Source organism: Mustela putorius, unplaced genomic scaffold (assembly GCF_011764305.1).
Source record: "Mustela putorius furo isolate JIRA1106 unplaced genomic scaffold, ASM1176430v1.1 tig00000275_pilon_pilon_pilon, whole genome shotgun sequence".
NCBI lineage: Eukaryota > Metazoa > Chordata > Mammalia > Carnivora > Mustelidae > Mustela > Mustela putorius.
Window position 1 is genome coordinate 5,855,862 of NW_025421341.1, and position 19,432 is coordinate 5,875,293.

The 19,432-nt window shown below is 38.8% G+C and overlaps 1 protein-coding gene across 1 annotated transcript; it reads left to right on the top strand.

Annotated features, from left to right (window-relative positions):
- Positions 1-1,696: 1,696 nt before the first annotated feature.
- On the top strand, positions 1,697-17,685 carry CUNH2orf69 (chromosome unknown C2orf69 homolog). Its single transcript, XM_004772183.3, has 2 exons — positions 1,697-2,195; positions 14,757-17,685. Exons 1-2 carry the CDS (start codon positions 1,842-1,844, stop codon positions 15,582-15,584), a joined length of 1,182 nt encoding a protein of 393 aa, XP_004772240.1. The 5' UTR covers positions 1,697-1,841; the 3' UTR covers positions 15,585-17,685.
- The last annotated feature ends 1,747 nt before the right edge of the window (positions 17,686-19,432 follow it).

Consider the following 19,432-nt stretch of genomic DNA (forward strand, 5'->3'; position numbering starts at 1 on the left):
TTATATAATTGGCCTCAGTTTCTTTTTAGCCAGTAATTGTTAAAAAGCAGATCTACTTAATAATAATAATTAGTTTCTGATTCATTACACTATTATGATGTCAGATGGAACCCAATAATTTGGACCACAGGTTAGTATATTAGACCTCTATGAATTCATTAAAAATAAATAAGAAAATTATATTTTATCATTTGTGTTCATATTTCCAGACTATTTGTTTTTTTCTTTAAGATTATCTATTTTTGAGAGAGAGAGAGAGAGAGAGAAGCACAGGTGGCACTGGAAGAGGGAGAAGGACAAGCAGACTTCTGGATGAACACAGGACTCGACATGGGGCTAGATTCTAGGACCCCAGATCATGACCTGAGCCAGTCAGATGCTCAACCAACTAAGCCACCTAATGTCCAAGCTTATTTGTGACTATTTGATATGTGAAATGAAGTAAACAATGTGTGTGCTTAAACATATACATATGTAGACTCACAACAGTTAATAATACGAAGTGCTCAGCTTGTCAACACAAAATGAGTAATCTTTTATAATTTCTCAAAGAAAGAGTTTTATTCCTTCTCAATTTAGGACAGTTGCCCAGATGCACAATCTTCATAAAGAAGACAGTGCTCCAGGGAAGGAACATTTAGTGTTTGCATTGTTTGCATAAAAAATTACAAATCATTAGATAAAAGACATTCCAGAAAGAAACAGACTTTATCTTAAGTTTAGTAGATGGAGGGCTTCATGACCTTAATCTTACAGGAACCAGGGAAGGTGTTTTGGTTTTTGTTTGTTTGTTAACTCTTTTCTTTACGTATAACCTCCTTTTTAGGTTATTTATAAACAAAGCAGATGGACAATATGTGCTCAGGGCAGAAGTAGACCCCATGCTTTGAGATTTTTGCAGACTCTGGTAGTTGTTAATGTATGCTTTCCCTGAGAACCCATGCGCGGGCCCAGAAATACTGAAAGTTGAAAATCACTAATACTGTGTCCTATAAAGCACCTTATAGTGCCTTGCCTCACCAACAGTTTGAGATTTAGAATACTGAACCATTTCCCACCCCCCAGCCCCGTCTTGAGCATACATTTGGCCAAAACTTACTGCTCCACAAGGGGCCACCACACCGGAGTCTGAAAACTCTAAAGCAGCCGATCCCATGGGTTGCAAACACCAGGGACAACAAATGTGTAACAGGTGGTGACCTGCCCCATTTTTCCTGTCCCAGGTCATGGGCCCTGTTCCCCACTACCAATCAAAGGTGCATTGGATTTCGTTTCTAACAACAAATCCCCATGAACCTAGAAATCCTCTGTATCCACAAAGAAAACTCGAGCTTGTGAGACAAGGAAGCTTCCCTTCATTTAGGGCTCAAAGAACTATAAAAAGTCTCACCAGAAAGGTGAGCCTACAGAAACGGGAGCACAGTGGACTCAAAACTCTGCCCAGTCCTTGGACGACGGCCTCCGGGCCGCTCCTGCTGCGGTGCTCACGCCACCACTGCCGCCCTCCGTCCGGAGTCCCTAGTGCGTTCCCTCTTTCTCGGCTCTCCTCCAGCTCCGCGCCCGACTTCCGCTCGAACTTCCCGCGCACGGAACCCACCAATCACAAACGTCCTTCCTGGGGCCACGCCCCCCCCCGCCCCCGGCCCGGGGAGCCGAGTCCAATTTCTCGTACACCCCCGCCCGCCCTTACGCACGCTGCGCGCGGACGCCGGCCTCTGACGCCGTCGTCGCCCCGGCGCCGCGTCCCGCCCTGGCCGCTCCCGCGGACCGTTGGGCGGCCTGCCCAAGTCCCTCCTTCGGGACCTCCCCTCACCCCCGAACCGCTCTCGCGGCAGCGACCCATGTGGGAGTTCAGGCTCCTGCGGTCGCCGCCGCCGCTGCTGCTCCTCCTGCCGCAGCTCAGCCTCGGAATCGCCGCGTCCCGCTCGCAGGCCGACACCATGAACCTGGGCGGCGGCGGCGGCGGCGGCGGCGGCGCGCGGTGCTCCTCCTCGGCGGAGGGGCGCCGGCCGCAGTGCCTGCAGCTGGCCGCGGTGCCGGGGGCTGACCCGCAGCGCAGCAACGAGCTGCTCCTGCTGGCGGCGGAGACGGCGGGGGAGGGACCGGAACGGCGCGCCCTGTCTGGGGAGCGGGCGAAGGAGGAGCCGCAGCCAGCGCGCCAGCATCACGTTCTCTACTTCCCCGGGGATGTGCAGGTAACCTGGGGCCTGCCTGGACACCTGTTCCCTCCCCGTGTGCATATGCGAATTCCCTCAGTGTCTCCCGTGCACTAGTGCCGGGTTCCTCGCCTCCCCTGAACACACCCACACATGCGCTCCCAGCGTGGCTCTTGAGTTAACTCCACGAAATCCAAACCCGCCCCTGCCACGCCCCTGACCCCCTGCTTTTGGAGCCCCGGAGGGCAGGTGTCCTTGGAGGGTTACGACCGACCTCGGAAGAGCCAGCTGTTCGTCCGGGCTTGGGCGGGGGTGGGGGTGATTTTGAGACCGAACAAATGAGGCAGGCACATCCGTGTGTTCGTGCTCTAACTTGGTTTCTCCGAGGTGCGCGCGCGTGCATGTGTATTAGGAGACGGGATGGCTCTCAGATTAGCGCGCAGTGTTCCGAAAACGCTGGCAGTGACTTAAAAAAAAAAAAATTTTTTTTTTGTTTTTTTTTTACAAGGATATGACACTTTCAGTAACCCTAGAAAAGGCAAAGGGGGTGGGTGGAAGAAAAGGGTCATTAATTGCTAAGCGTGTCAGTGTTTTGTGCTCACCTAAACTCTGTACTTTTGTACGTGGTTTTATCTTTATTATTAATTTTATATCTTCAAATATTCGTGGATGTATTGCCCTGCAAAGCTGGGTCTTAATGTAGATCTTAATTCAGAACCCTGTTGCCTTATATGGTAGCCATTAGTTATATGTGGCTATTTAAATTAAATTAATAAATCCAATTCCTCAGTTGTACTAGCAGCATTTCAAGTGCTTAGGAGCACCTGAGGTCTGTGTGTGCCCTAATGGACAGCGCAGATACAGAGCATTTTCACAGAACATTTCCATCATCACGGAAAGTTGTTGAGTAGTGCTAGTGTGGACAAGGAAAGCTCAAATGTGGCTAGATGTGTTTCTTCTACTGTGAAACAGTATTAGTTTATTGTTTTTGAAATTGTTGCTTGAAAATGATACAGTTACAAACTTTGTGCCATGTGTCCAAAGATGATTAAGATATATGTAGTTTTTTTCTCTTGTTCTTAGAATAACTAACTGGGTTGATGGCTGATAACAACTATGTAAAAACTAGTATTTGGATTTAAGAGAAGATACTTACTCAGTTAATGCTGGGTTGCTCAGTGTGGGAAAACAGGATGATATTACTCATGGCCACTTGCAGAGATCTGAGGTACAGCTCGGGTGTGCATCTGTAATGATGATGATGGTGATGATAGTAATGGTAACTAACCTTTATTGAGCACCTACTAAATGTTTATAAAGTGTGACAACCCGAATACAATGCAGGTCTAAAAAGTCTAAATATACTTAGAGTCATATCTCCTTTTGTTTTGACATCATCCATTTCCTTATGTAGCCTGAGATTCCATTAGCTTTTTGGACAGTGATATAGTGTTTTATGCAGAGTATGAAGTGCTTTAAAAACCCAGGTCCTTTAAAGATAATGCATCAGAAGGCTTTGGCCAGATTGCCTAGGATTGAACCCTGATTCTGCACTTTTTAGCTATGAATTCTCCAGCCAATTGCGGCTACCTCAACTATAAAATAGGAATAATAATTTATAGAATATCAATGAGGACTAAATATGTGAACACCTGATAAGTGACAGTTCCTTCTCGTCTTTCTGATCACCTTTTTTATTGGGTGGCCCTAGTGCTCAGTTTGTGGACTTTTCTCTTCTGCCTTTACTCCCTTAGTGATCTCTTTGAGTCTTGTAGTTTTACATTCTTCCTGTACTCTGATGACCTTCAGCATTTGTGTATCTAGCCTATGTAGATTTCTGGAACCTTAGGCTTACCCTAAGGCATGCACAGTATTTCCTTTTGGGTAATTAATAGATATCTCAAAACTAAAATCTCTGGATCCTTGCTTTTAAATCTGTTCTTCCTTCTGTCTTCCTCATCTCAGTTAATGGAAATTCTTTTTTAGTTGCTGAAGTTAGAAATCTTGAATTATCTGTTAGCAACCTCTCTTTCACACTCATACCTCCATCAACAAAGTTGCTTCCCCTTCTAGATCTTTCTGGAAGTGATCAGATGAGTCCGTTTAAAAGTAAGTCCAATCATGCTACACCGCTGCTCAAAACTCTGCAGTAGCTTCCCAAATCACTCAGAGTAAAATCCAGAGAATCTTGATGTTTTGAAGGGCTCTTCACTGTCTTCACCTTTTCCCACTCTGTTGCTTTTCTGACTGTCTCCATTTTCTGTTCTACTCTGCCCTAGCAGCAGTATTCATACTTTTCATGGTAGATACACTTTACCTCAGAAGCTTTGCACATACTGCTCCGAAAATCTTCCTGCAGATATCTATAGGATTCATTACCTCATCTGTTTGAGTCTGTTCAAAAGTTGCCTTCACAGTGAGGCCTTTTCTGACCACCCTATTTAGTAATCAGATGTATCCACAAGATCCCTATTAGCTTTTCTCTTTTATTTTTACCCATTTCATTTACTGTATTATTCATTTTGGTTTTTGTCTGTCTTCCAGCACTACAGTATAAGCTTTATGTCTGTTTTTTTCACTAATATATCTATGTGAATAGATACATGCCACTGAATGGCATGTAGTAGGTGTTCAGTATGTAACTTGTTGAATGAATGAATGAATATATGTAAGTTGCTTTGAGCAGTGCTCAAAGTGCTTGATCAATCTTGGCTATTATATGAAATGCTTTGGGCTCAGATTTCCTCATCTGTATCTTCGTACTTGATTCTTATCATCTTCATGTTCATCCTTGTGGAATTTACTGTTAAATACAGCTCGTCTTATCAGTGTATCGAATCTTTTATAGAACCATTGTTCTGGTTATATCATATATAGAGTAAATAAGCATACTTTGTGTATCTTTATTCTTATTTGGAGAAATACTGAACAGAAGTGGGCCAATAGAACTTTGTAAGGTACCATTAGAAAATTTACCTCATGTTAACACCAATTTATTATTTGGTATCAGATCTAGTTGTCTGTACTTTTAAATTTTAATTACCATTGCTTTCTTTTTTTTTTTTTTTTAAGATTTTATTTATTTATTTGGCAGACAGAGATGACAAGTAGGCAGAGAGACAGGCAGAGAGAGAGTGGGGAAGCAGGCTTCCCGCTGAGCAGAGAGAGCCCGATGTGGGGCTCCATCCCAGGACTCTGGGATCACGACCTGAGCCAAAGGCCGAGGCTTTAACCCACTGAGCCACCCAGGCGCCCCTTACCATTGCTTTCTTGATGTTCCTTTTGCAATCATTTTTTTCTTGTTATGTGCCCTTTTTTATTCTGTACTTGTTAGGTTTTTTCATTTGAGTTAATAGGCAAGCTGAGAACATAGTAATTCATATTTCTTAAGGTACTTTGATTTTTTTAATCCATCAGTAATGATTTTGGAGGGGGGAGTCAGGATTTTTTTAAATAGGCGCCTTCCAATTTTCTTGAGTTATCTTGCTTTTAAAAGCCTCAGGATATAAAATTAGACTTCTCTCTCTTTTTTAAAGTATAAGCTTACACTTTGATGAATTTTGACAGATGTTATAATTATGTAACCAATGCCACAGTCTTAAAACATCTCCATCACCCTAAAAGGGACCCTCATGCCCCACTTTTGTCTCTTTTCTCAGCCCCAGGCAACCAGTGACCTTTTTTTCACTATTGTTTTACCTTTTCCAGATTTTCATGAATTTGGAATCATAGTATGTGGTCTTGTGTCCGGCTTCTTTCCCTAGAATATAATGCTTTGAAATTCATTCTTACTCTTGCCTGTATCAATGGTATGTTCCTTTTTATTGCTAAGTAGTTTTCTATGTATGGATATACAATTTGTTTACTCATTTAGCACTTGGTGAACATTTGAGTCATTTTCCAATTTTACCTTTAAAAAATTTTTGTTTTCCTAAAGGCTAGGATATATAGATGATTGTGCCCTAAGTGTATGTCCTGGACTCTTTTTTCTCCTGTGTCATGCCTTTACTACTCACACTACTGCCACACTCAAACACTCCTGAAACTTAATATGTGGGTTTTCCCACATATTAAGGTGGGTTTTCCCACCATACCAGGTGATGCTCTGTGACTCCAGCTGGGTATCCTAGTACTTAATCTGACAGTATCTACCCGCGGTTATTGTCACAGTTCATAAGTTAAGGGCTCAGTCCCATAAGACTGTCCCCCATTTCAGATGCCATTTGCAAGTCCCAGGTTGTCACCTGTGCTGCTGCTGACTGGTTATAAATTGGGATGGCCATGATACCCTCCTTGGGTTCAGTTAATCTGCAAGAGTGACTCATAGAACTTAGGGAACGGTGTGCTTACTGTTTTACTCACTATGAAAGGATGTGATAACGAATACAGATGAACACCTAGATGGAAGAGATACATACGGTATGTGGGAATGGGTGTGGACCTTCCAAAGCTTGCTCTCCGAACACCACTCTCCTAGCACCTCTGTGTGTTCGCCAACCTAGAAGTTAGTAGAACCCATACTTTGGGGATTTTTAATGGAGGCCTCATTGCATAGTCACTGCCAATCATTAACATCCATTTCCAGCCCCTCTTTGGGGAATGGAGAGTGGGACAGAAAGTTTCAAACTTCTAATCATGTCTTGGTCTCTCTGGTTGACCAGTTCCCATCCAGGAGCCCACCAAGAGTTATTTCATTAGAAGAAAGTTGTTCCTGTCACCCAGGAAATTCCAAGGGTTTTAGGAGCTCTCTGCCAGGAACAGGAGCAGATAAAAATATATGTATTCTATTATTTCACACTTGATCTTGTGCCCTGGGGCTTTCTGTGCTCATATCAGGCAGCCTTCTTAGGCTGGATCCTGTTTTAGTCCTTCTAGCTTGCCTACTTGGGATGTCTACTTTATGCTCAGCAGAGGCTCCCCCTCCCTCCTTTTTTCGATGGAAGTACAGCTCATATCCAATATAGTTATCCTTGCTCTGCTATAAGACTATAACGCCTAGCTTGAAACTTAATCACAAATGTTTCCAAACCGTTGGAGACACATGCACATCAAGTTTTGCTAAGAATCTTTTATACCCTTACTTTAGAAGCAGTATGGGGTGGGCCTGTAAGTTTTTGCAGGTCAGTAAGCATCTTCCTGTGAAATGAGCACCTTAAGCTCTCCAAGAGATTCTTTTGCCACTTGCTTCACTGGTGATGAGAAGCATCATACCCCCCCCCCCCCAAGCATTCCGCACTACATTACATTCCCAACTGGGATGAAAATTCTCAAACGGAAATACTCTCTTTCTATCGCCTTACCCTCTTCTCTAGAGTGGCCCTGGGTAATAGCCAGAGTTCCAGAAACAGTTTTGGCCAGCTGTTAGCGAGTCCTAGGGGGTGTCCTGTGTTTCTTTTTAGAATATGGGAGTATTTATCCACTGTTTTGGGATCTGGGATCAGTGACTATTTTTATATTTCAGTGCACACAGTTCCTTAGTATAAATTAAACATTTTTCCCTTCTGATCATGTAACCTGGAACTAATCAAAGAAAAGATCAAGTTTTTAGATTACCTCCTATGTGGTAGAGGCTAAGCTGAGAATTGTAGACTCTTGAGTTCATTTTGGCTCATTAACTAAATAACTATAATAGAAATATAAATAACTATAATAGAAATAACTATTTAGTTTCTAGCACCTCAGTTTCCTTAGCTATACGAAGGATTTAGATGAGTGCTTTGAGATCTAAGTTCCTGTTTTAATTTTATATCACAAATATAAATGTGCAAAGGGCAGTAGCAGAATCCATAAAAAGTTAAATGATAGCCTTCTGGGAGTAAGTATTTTTTAAATATATATGACAAACTGTTAATATTAATGAGATTATGAACTGTTAAGAAGGACTTGAACATCCAACTGGGAGAATTTTAAAGGACATGAACAGAGGATTAACAAAAGAAAAAAAAAGAAAATTGTCAATAAACAACCAGCTTAGGAATCAAAACATGCAAATTAAATCAAAAGTAAAGTATTTTATCACAGTAGTGAAGGTTTTTAAAAAATTAATGCTAATAGCTAGTGTGGGTAATGTGGGTAATACTTTTTATAAAAGTATAAATTCTTTTATACTTCCAGTGAGAATGGAAATTGAAATTAATCTTTTTGATGGGAAGTCTAAAAATTATGCATATCTGTATTTATTGATTTGGAACCAAGCCTGTAATATATTACTAGGGAGAAGTAAGAATGCTGTCTTAAATACATATTTACAAATGTGTGTATGTATACTGAAGAAAACTGGAATGCTAGACTCATTTTAATAATGATTATTTCTAATTGGTGGTTTTATGGATGACTTTTCTGTCTTCCTTATACCTTTGTATATAAACTAAATTTCTGTAGTTAGTATTACTTTCATTAGTTTTAAGATTTTTAATAGAAAAATATGTGTATTATTAAAAATCAAGTTTATTTAAGGTTATACGTTGAAAAGTATAACCTTTTCATTCCGGTCTCTCCGGTTCCCATTTCTCTTTCCCAACGCTACCGCTGTTGCTGATTTATGTGTTCTTCCACAGACATTCTGTGCTGATGCACACTTTTTTTTTTTTTAAGATTTATTTCTTTATTTGAGAGAGTGAGAGTGCACGCGCAAGCTTGCATGTACACGCATGCGCACTCAGGGGACGTAGTACAGAAAAGGTGGAGTCTGACTTGGAGCTGATCTCAGGACCTGAAATCATGACCTGAGTGGAATCAAGACACGGACCCTCAACTGATTGATCCACCTCGGTGCCCTGCAAACTTTTTTTTTTCTTTTTTCTTAAAAAACACATAGCATACAAGGTTTTTTTTAGCCCTTATTTTTATAATGCATATGAGTACTCATAGTCTTGATTCATTCTTCTGAAACAGAAATAACCTTATACACGCTTATTTATTTATGCATATATGCAAGTATATCACTGAGATAAATTCCTAGAAGTGGAATCACTAGGTCAAAAGAGAAGTACATGTAAAATTGTTCAACAGAGATAGTATATGGCTGTTAGAAATAAAGGAAAATCACAACTCTGTTTCTCTTTCTCTCATACCCTATATCCAGTCAATCAGCAAATGCTGTTGACTCTACTTTCAAAATATAATCAGAGTCTTACCACTTCTTACCACTTGAATTTCTACTACCACTCTTGTTCAAGCCGCCTTTTCTCGTCAGGATTATACTTCAGGAACCTTCTACTGGTCTTCTGTTTCAGCTCCTGACCCTTCAACATAGGAGCAAGAGTAATCTTTCAAAACAAATTACATCAGCCCTGTGCTCTGAGCAAAGGCCAAAGTCCTCACACCTCCCCCTCTCCCCAACAATCTCTCTGGCCTTGGCGATTATTTATTTATTTTTTTTTAAGATTTTCTTTATTTGACATACAGAGAGAGAAAGAGTGCACAGGCCAAGCAATGGGGGCAGGCAGAGGGAGAGGGAAAAACAAGCTCCCCGCTGAACAGAGAGCCTGATGCCCAGGCTCCATGACCTGAGCTGCAGGGATGCCTAACAGACTGAGCCACCCGGGTGCCCCCACTTTCTTTTTGTTCCTACTACAGGAGCTACTCCAGTCTCACTGCTGTATCTTGGCTGTCCCAGACATGCTTCTGCTTCAGGGCCTTGCGGTTCCTTATGCCTGAAATAGCATGACTGACTTGCTTGGTTCCTTCAGGTACTTCTCAACTATGGTATTATTGGAGACCACCCTGGGTTTCATATAATCTTCTGTCCTTTCTAAAACCTTGTATCTCTTTTGCCCTGCTTAAAAAAAAAATTATACTCCATTGCATTCATTTATTTACTTTTATTTTATTTTTTTTCAGTGTTCCAAGATTCATTGTTTATGCACCACATCTGTTGCTCTATGCAATACGGGCCCTCCTTAATACCCACCACCAGGCTCACGCTTCCCCTACCACAAAACCCTGTTTGTTTCTCAGAGTCCACAGTCTCTCATGGTTTTTCTCCCCCTCTGATTTCCCCTAACTCACTTCTCCTCTCCATCTCCTCTCGAGGTTATTCCAGGTTATTCCTTATGCTCCACAAGTAAGTGAAACCATATGATAATTGACTCTCTAATTGACTTATTTCACTCAGCATAATCTCCTCCAGTCCCATCCATGTTGATACAAAAGTTGGGTATTCATCCTTTCTGATGGAAGCATAATACTCCATTGTATATATGGACCACATCTTCCTTATCTATTTGTCTATTGAAGAGCATCTTGGCTCTTTCCACAGTTTGGTGACTGTGGCCATTGCTGCTAATGAAAATTGGGGTACAGATGGCCCTTCCTTTCACTACATCTGTATCTTTGGGGTAAATACCCAGTAGTGCAATTGCAGGGTCATAGGGTAGCTCTATTTTTAATTTCTTAAGGAATCTCCACACTGTTTTCCAGAGTGGCTGCACCAACTTGCATTCCCACCAACAGTGTAAGAAGGTTCCCCTTTCTCTACATCTTCTCTAACACGTGTTGTTTACTGTCTTGTTAATTTTGGCTCTTCTAACTGGTGTGAGGTGGTATCTCAGTTTTTTTTTTTTTAAGATTTTATTTATTTGACAGAGAGATCACAAGTAAGCAGAGAGGCAGGTTGAGGGGTGGGGGGTGGGTAAGCAGGCTCCCGGCTGAGCAGAGAGCCGGATGCAGGCCTCGATCCCAGAACCCTAAGACCATGACCTGAGCTGAAGGCAGAGGCTTAACCCACTGAGCCACCCAGGTGCCCTCGATGTGGTTTTGATTTGAATCTCCCTGATTGCTAATGATGATGAACATTTTTTCACGTGTCGGTTAGCCATTTGTATGTCTTTTTTGGAGAAGTGTCTGTTCATTGTCTTCTGCCCATTTTTTGACGTGATTATATCTTGTGTGTATTGAGTCTGAGGAGTTCTTTATAGATCTTGGATATCAGCCCTTTGTCTGTAGCGTTATTTGCCAATATCTGCTCCCATTCCGTGGGTTGCTTCCTCGTTGACTGTTTCCTTTGCTATGCAGAAGCTTTTGGTCTTGATGAAGTCCCAAAAGTTCATTTTCTCTTTTGTTTCCTTTGCTTTTGGAGACATGTCTTTTTTTTTTTTTTTTTAAAGATTTTATTTATTTATTTGACAGACAGAGAGCACAAGTAGGCAGAGAGGCAGGCAGAGAGAGAGAGAGAGGAGGAAGCAGACTCCCTACTGAGCAGAGAGCCCGATGCGGGACTCGATCCCAGGACCCTGAGATCATGACCTGAGCCGAAGGCAGAGGCTTAACCCTCTGAGCCACCCAGGCGCCCTGGAGACATGTCTTGAAAGAAGTTGCTGTGGCTGATGTGGAAGAGGTTACTGCCTATGTTCTCCTCTAGGACTTTGATTGATTCATGCCTCATGTTGAGGTCTTTTATCCATTTCAAGTTTATCTTTGTGTATGGTGTAAGAGAATGGGTCGAGTTTCATTCTCCTAGTTGTCCAGTTTTCCCAGCACCACTTATTGAAGAGACTGTCTTTTTTTCCACTGTATATTTTTTCCTGCTTTGTTGAAGATTAATTGACCATAGAGTTGAGGGTCCATATCTGGGCTCTCTACTCTGTTCTACTGGCTGTCTTGGTGATCACAGCTTTGTAGTAAAGCTTGAAATCAGGCAATGTGATGACCCCAGTTTTGTTTTTCTTTTTCAACATTTCCTTAGCAATTCGGGGTCTCATCTGGTTCTATACAAATTTTAGGATTGTTTGTTCCAGCTCTTAGAAAAATGCCGGTGGAATTTTGACAGGGGTGGCATTGAAAGTATAGATTGCTCTAGGCAATATAGACATTTTAACAAACTCTCTCTTGGCAGATGACATGATATTTTATATGGAAAACCCAAAAGACTCCACCCCCAAACTACTGGAACTCATATAGCAATTCAGTAATGTGGCAGAATATAAAATCAGTGTATAGAAATCAGTTGCTTTCTTTTACACTAACTGTGAAAATATAGAAAGGGAAATTAGAGAATCGATTCCATTTACTATAGCACCAAGAACCATAAGATACCCGGTAATAAACCTAACCAAAGAGGTAAAAGATCTGTACTCAAGGAACTACAGAACATTCGTGAAAGAAATTGAAGAAGACACAAAAAGATGGAAAAGCATTCCATGCTCATGGATTGGAAGAATAAGCATTGTTAAAATGTCTCCATTGCATTAGCCACCATCTTAATATTTTATGCTGCCTGTTAGCGACTTGTGGCTATCGATCACTTGAAATGTTAGTCTAATCAAGGAGTTCAGTTTTTAATTATATTTAACTTTAAATTTAAGTCTAAAAACTGATAGTTCAGTTCCTAAAAAACTTTTAAGTATATTTGAACAACTTGAATGTGTGAATCTACTTTTTCAGCTGTAAATTTTATGAAATCTAAATTCAGATCCAGTAGTTCCAATGAAAATTTACCATTCAAATTGAGATGTCCTTTAAGTGTAAACACACACAGGATTTCAAAGACTTAGAAAAAGAAATATGATAATCTCTCATTGGTTTCTTTACATTGGTTACGTTTAAATTATAATATTTTGATATATTGGGCTCAATAACATTATTCAAAGTAGTTTCACCTGTTAACTTCTTACTTTGTAAAATGTAGCTACTAGAAAATTTTATGTGGACCATGTTATATTTCTGTTGGACAGAGTTGCTCTGTTTACTTTGTATCTCTGTACTAGAATGTAAGCTAGAATGTTTACTTTGTATCTCTGTACTAGAATGTAAGCTAGAATGTTTACTTTGTATCTCTGTACTAGAATGTAAGCTAGAATGTTTACTTTGTATCTCTGTACTAGAATGTAAGCTAGAATGTTTACTTTGTATCTCTGTACTAGAATGTAAGCTAGAATGTTTACTTTGTATCTCTGTACTAGAATGTAAGCTCTGCGGGGGCAGGGATGTAGTCTGTTCTAATCCATACCCAATCAGTAGGTATCCAGTAAATCTCATAGAATAAATTTGAAAGATTTTCCCCCTTTTAAAAATAGCTGCTGTGAATATAAATAGAAAGGAAAAAAATTTATATGCATTTCCTAGAACCTATACAAAAAGTTATTAATATATATAGAATGCTCCTAAATAAACAAGATCCAAATAAAAAAGGTCCAAAGTTATGAACAGACACAAATAGAAACCCAGATGGCTAATAAATATATAAACAAATTACAATGTCATTCAAATCTTCAGTAAGTCCAAATTAGAATAAGCTATCCTTTGCATAAGAAATTGAATGAAGATCTAAGAATTATACGTAACCTCTCTAGAAGACAGCATTGTAGTCTGTAGAACTAATCTTAAATTATGAGTATTCTTTGACCCAGTTTTTCCATTTCCAGGAATTTATTTTTATTTATTTATTTTTAAAAGATGTCATTTATTTACAGAGAGATAGCTGGGGAAGGGCCAGAGGGAGAGAATCTCAGGCAGGCTGCCCGCCCACCACAGAGCCCATGCACGGCTTGATCTCATGACCCTGAGATGATTACTGGCACCCAACTTAACTGACTGAGCCACCCAGGCGCCCCATATCCAATAATTTATTTTTATTGATGTAATCATAGATGTATAAAAAGATTTTTCTAGAATGTTCATTGCAGTTTTGCACACTTTTGACCCTTGAACAATTTAGGGTTTGGGGACACTAACTCCCACACAGATGAAAATCTACATGTAACTTTGATTCCCCCAAATCTTAACTACCTGATGGCCTGTTGTTTACTGGAAGCCTTTCTGATAATGTAAACAGTCAATTAACATATCTTTTGTATGTTCTGTGCATCATATGCTTTATTCTTAAAGTAACATTTTTCTTAAAATATTATTATACAGGCACCTGGCTGGCTTAGTTTGGTGGAGCATGGGACTCTTGATCTCAGGGTTGTGGATTCAAACCCCACCCCAGGTGCAAAGATTGTTTAAAAATAAAATCTTAAAAAAATGTTATTAAGAAAATCATAAGAGAAAATACATTTACAGTATGATTACTTATAGGAAAAAACTCACTTGTAAGTGATTTGCACAGTTCAAAGCCATGTTCTTCATGGCATTTTAAAGTTCTGGATTGGTCGAAACTCTGTTTAATAAACCAGGGTTCTGGGATCAAGCCCCACGTCAGGCTTCCTGCTCATTGGGGAGCCTGCTTCTCTCCCCCTCTGCTCTTACATTCTCTCTCGCTCCTTCTCAAAAAAAAAAAAAAAAAAAACAAAAAAAACCCAATTTTTATTTTCAGTTAATGTGTTAAGAATAGGAGATTTTATGTATACTAAATAAAATTTATTTTAAAATGTAATCCTTTTAAAGTAAGTTTTATTTTTAAATTTCTACTGTTTGGCTGTATCTTATAACCTGTCTTTTGAGAGGTTATAAGGATTTTAGGTTTAAACTAAGAGATTATTTGTTTAGAGTCTTATTATCAGAAAGTAATGATGGATTTATAGTTTCCATTTCTAGTACATTAACCATTAGTCATATAACATCCCAATCTCCTCTGCAATAAAAATAGGAAACTATACTGTGGAAATAATTTTATATAAATGTGTATTTAATGCTTGTTTCATCTTTCTTACCTTTCAGAATTACCATGAAATTATGACCCGTCATCCTGAGAATTATCAGTGGGAAAACTGGAGTCTAGAAAATGTTGCCACCATTTTAGCCCACCGGTTCCCTAATAGTTATATTTGGGTGATAAAGTGTTCCCGAATGCATTTGCACAAATTCAGCTGCTATGACAATTTTGTGAAAAGTAATATGTTTGGTGCTCCAGAACACAATACTGACTTTGGAGCTTTTAAGCACCTTTATATGTTATTAGTTAATGCTTTTAATTTAAGTCAGAACAGTTTGTTATCAAGGAAGAATGTGAAAGATTTGAATAAGGACTCCAGAGCATCTAACTGCAGATCCAGTTCTTCTCACACTACTAATGGTTGCCAGGGAGAAAAAGAGAGGACCTGTGAGAAATCTGATGAGTCCACCGTGAGTTTTTACCCACCATCACTAAATGGTGCTTCTTTTACTTTGATTGGATTCAGTAAAGGTTGTGTTGTTTTGAATCAATTGCTTTTTGAATTAAAAGAAGCCAAGAAAGACAAGAACATAGATGCTTTTATCAAAAGCATAAGAACAATGTACTGGCTGGATGGCGGTCATTCTGGAGGAAGCAATACTTGGGTTACTTATCCAGAAGTCTTGAAAGAATTTGCACAAACAGGGATTATTGTTCATACCCATGTAACACCTTACCAAGTATGTGATCCAATGAGATCTTGGATTGGAAAGGAGCACAAGAAATTTGTTCAGATTCTTGGAGATTTTGGTATGCAGGTGACTAGCCAAATTCATTTTGCAAAGGAAGCTCCTTCCATAGAGAATCACTTCAGGGTTCACGAAGTATTTTGAGACTGCAAGAATATTAATGTACGTGTTCAGTGGAAGAGCAAAAGCACTTTGAGGGCTATTAAATTCAGATAATGAGATATAATTCATAGATGCACTGTCAGTTTTTGGGGGTGGGGGTGGGGGGAGGAAGCACACATTCCTAAAATGAGTGTAATGTGCAATAGTATTCCTTGCTTGTGAATGTGAACAGTTTTTACTTCAGAATGGGTTAGAATTAGTTCATTTGCAAAGTAAAAGATGGTCAAGGAGGATCATCCTAAAGAATGAAAATTACGATATAGTCCTTAGAAAAGGTAATGAAAATTGTTATTGTTGGAAGTAGTTTATTTTCTGAGTACTGTTTGGAACTAATTTTGGTGACACTAACAGTAATTAGTTATTTGGCACTCAAAACTCCATTTCTCGTCAAATAAAGCAAAGGCACACTGATGTTTTCCATAATTGTAGAATTAACTGTACCCCTGCCTCTTATGTTTTATAAACTCCTAGTCATTCTTTAATGTGCCACCAAGTTTTTTTCTTAGGAGTCAAAATATATTTGTTTCCAAATTTCCAAGAACATGCAGTAGTGTATAGTTGGTTTTTAAAATCATTACACTTGAGGACTATGGCTTAATTTTTGACAACTTTTTGGTTTTTGACTCTTGGCCAAAAACCAGTTCTTTTGAAAAATTGTTTTAAACTGAATGTAATTAGGTATATTGGGTAAAAATACCCTACAGATTTTTATCATACTGGACTTTTGAAAGAGATCAGCTTAGGTGAAATAAATGTGTAACACTTTATTTGTTACTGCTCTATTGAAAAGGAGACAGATTCTATAGATCTAAGTCAGTGTTTCTCCAGAAGCATGATTTTATCTGCCAAAAGAAAGCAGCTCTCTTTGGCCAAAATGCAAAATTATATTGCTATAAGAAAAGTTACAGGGAAAGTTTGAAGACACAAATGATTTAATTTTGGCTCAAAAACTGAATTTGCTTAACACTGCTACATAATTTGGGTGAGGTTTCCTTCTGCTTGTTTTTCTTGACCTAGATAAATATATTTTGAGAAACCAAGATCTAATGAATGTCAACCAACATTGATAGCTGTGTGATTACAATAAAAGGTGAACCCTTTATTAATAATAATTAGCTTTTGCAGGTCATGAAATAATTAAGCAGGGAAGTAACATTGCTGCTTTCAGACTGAAAAAAAAAAAAAAAAAGACACTGAAGCTTAATATCTTAATAACCCAGAGGACCTAAATTTATAAAATATAGAATTAAAATGTTAATCTCTTGGTTTCTTCCCAGAATTATATTTTAATGACTCTATAATACATTCCAAATATTCAGACTTATAAGAATTCTTACTCACCAAATGCTTAAAAATAACAACCCTTAATTCTATAAAGTACAGAATAGTATCTCTCAAATTTTTTAAGGACAAGTTAGTTTATATTGCTTCATTTTCTTTAAATACCTGTTTCTTTTGAGACCAAAAATTCCCAACAAGGAGACAAATCCTGATGCTAGCATTTTATTACCTAAACCTAAAGTACCATGCCTGGTTGGCTTCTTTCAGTGTTTAATAATCCTTGGTTAAATTCACGTGAATCTAATGTTAAATAGCTAAGGTAGCAAATGCACTAATGGGGGGAGGGCAGGAAAGGCACTTATTTTTATAGGATTAACTAAAATGGAAGAAGTAGAACTCTTCTTTTTGCAGAAGAGTTCACTGAAAAAATCTGAGGTATTTAAAAATCTGTGTTCTTTAGCTATCTTGTCATGTGACTGCTTACTTACATTTGTCTGTTCAATGGATATGAAGAATAACTCACTGGACACCTGGAACCGCCACTGCGGCAAAGTGAGAGTGTTGAAAGTATAAGTCTTTTCTTGAATGAAAATATATTCCAGTTGATCCATCTTCAAATAGTTTAAGACTTCAAATTTGTCTTCTCTACATTTGTTTAAAACTATTGTAAATGTTAGTGTATCCTTTTGGACTGTGCCTTTGTGTTTGTGTCAAGAGAGTCAACTGAGAAGTCCTACAGATAATGTGAAAGTTGTTACCGCCACAGCATGAATGTACAATTGTATTAAATTTAATCCAAGAAGTCTGTTTGGATGTGCTTTATGTTACCAGATTTGTTAAAACTTCAGATTGTTACTTGGAAGGAAGCTATTTCTTTCCACTTTGCCAGTTTAGGTTTGTGTGTTTTCATTAACCCTCCATGTTTTTTCATATGAGCAACTTTGAACCTTTCCTTGTAAAAATACATTTCTTCTCACCTTTAAATTGTCCCACAAAAATTCACTTTATTTCCATTTCTTCTTTTAAATTTCTTGGGAGAAAAAAAAATTGCTCAAAAATAAGGTTTTTCCTTTTATGTGCTAACATTTCAGGTATCTGTATTCCTTTTGCTGTCATTAAGAGACTTAGTTAGAATATGGTGTGGTCTGTTTTTCATTTCATTCATCTAATATCTAAGCACCTACCAAAGGTAAGAAAGATCTAGACACAGACAAAACAGTCCCAAGCATTTGAGTATAGAAATGTATAATAGACTTAGGCTTAAAAGTGAAAATATGAAACAAAAGATAGTATTCTTAAAAGAACTATTCTGTTAGACTTCATTAAAGGCTTTTAAGAGAAACATGTTTTAGAGGATAAGATATATATAGATGAATAGACCTTATCTGTAAATTCAGGTTGGTCTTTTCAAAGGCAGAGACCCAGCAGCTCTTAGTGGGAGAGATGTGCGGTCACTTAAGGATGGTCATTTTAGTATCCCATTTAATGGAATTAAAAAAAAAAGAATACAACTTAGGTGTATTTAAAACACCCAAATAGTCATGGACTACATGCTTGAAGTAAGACTTTAAGGTGGTCTGAGGGATATGTGGGTGACTGCCAATCTACGTTAGTTCCTCCTCACTGCATTTTAGCACTGGAGGAAGGAGTCACAGCAGCATAGTTCCAACTCCATCCAGACCTGCATTCCAGCTTTCTGCGGGTTCCTTTTTTTTTTTTTGTCAACTTCTTAGATGTCTGTTGGCAACTTTAGATAGGTGAGAGAAAAGCCTCCCTACTAAGGTTCTTTCCAAATGTTCACATAGCTGCTGTTCAAGAGGATGGAAAGATACAAAATAAGCCTTGTTGACTTTATTTCCCTTTTAAAAAATACTTTGAGTGACAAATTTTAAACTAATTACAGAATAAATAGAATTTCAGTGTAATTAGGTGCCAAGACGAACACTTAATGTTCATGAAAAACTTTTATAGTCTACACATGTATTTTAAAGTTACCTTGAAAGAATGAATAGAGGGACCCCCAAAAAAGGTCAAATAATAACAGCTGCAGATTCTAGTCTGCCCACCTAACTTGTCTACTAACTTCTCATAGGCGATCACTCTCATTGGTTTCTCGTGTATCCCAGCATAGGTAAACGTATACATATACAAATGTTTACTTACAGAATGCCTTTGTTTTACACAAATGGCAGGATGCTATACCCAGTTTCCAACCTTTTTCTCATTTAATTACCTTGGAAAAATTTCTTGCTAGTACTACAATACCTGTCTCATTCTTTGCATAGTATTCCATTTTTATATTACCCTTTGCTGTCTACTAGCTCATTAATCTTATTTTGTATCCCTTTTGTATCCCAGTGAGTTGCTTTGCTGGTAGAGGAAAAGGATTCCTTTGTAAATCAGGTCAAGCCCCCAAACTGTAGCCAAAGAACAACAGAGAGATGAACTGCACCTAAGGGAGAAAGTGTGGAGAATGATCTGGTCACAACTGTTAATTCCAGTTCTGTTACCCAGCTGTGTAAACCTGCACAATCACTTAAGCAGTCTAG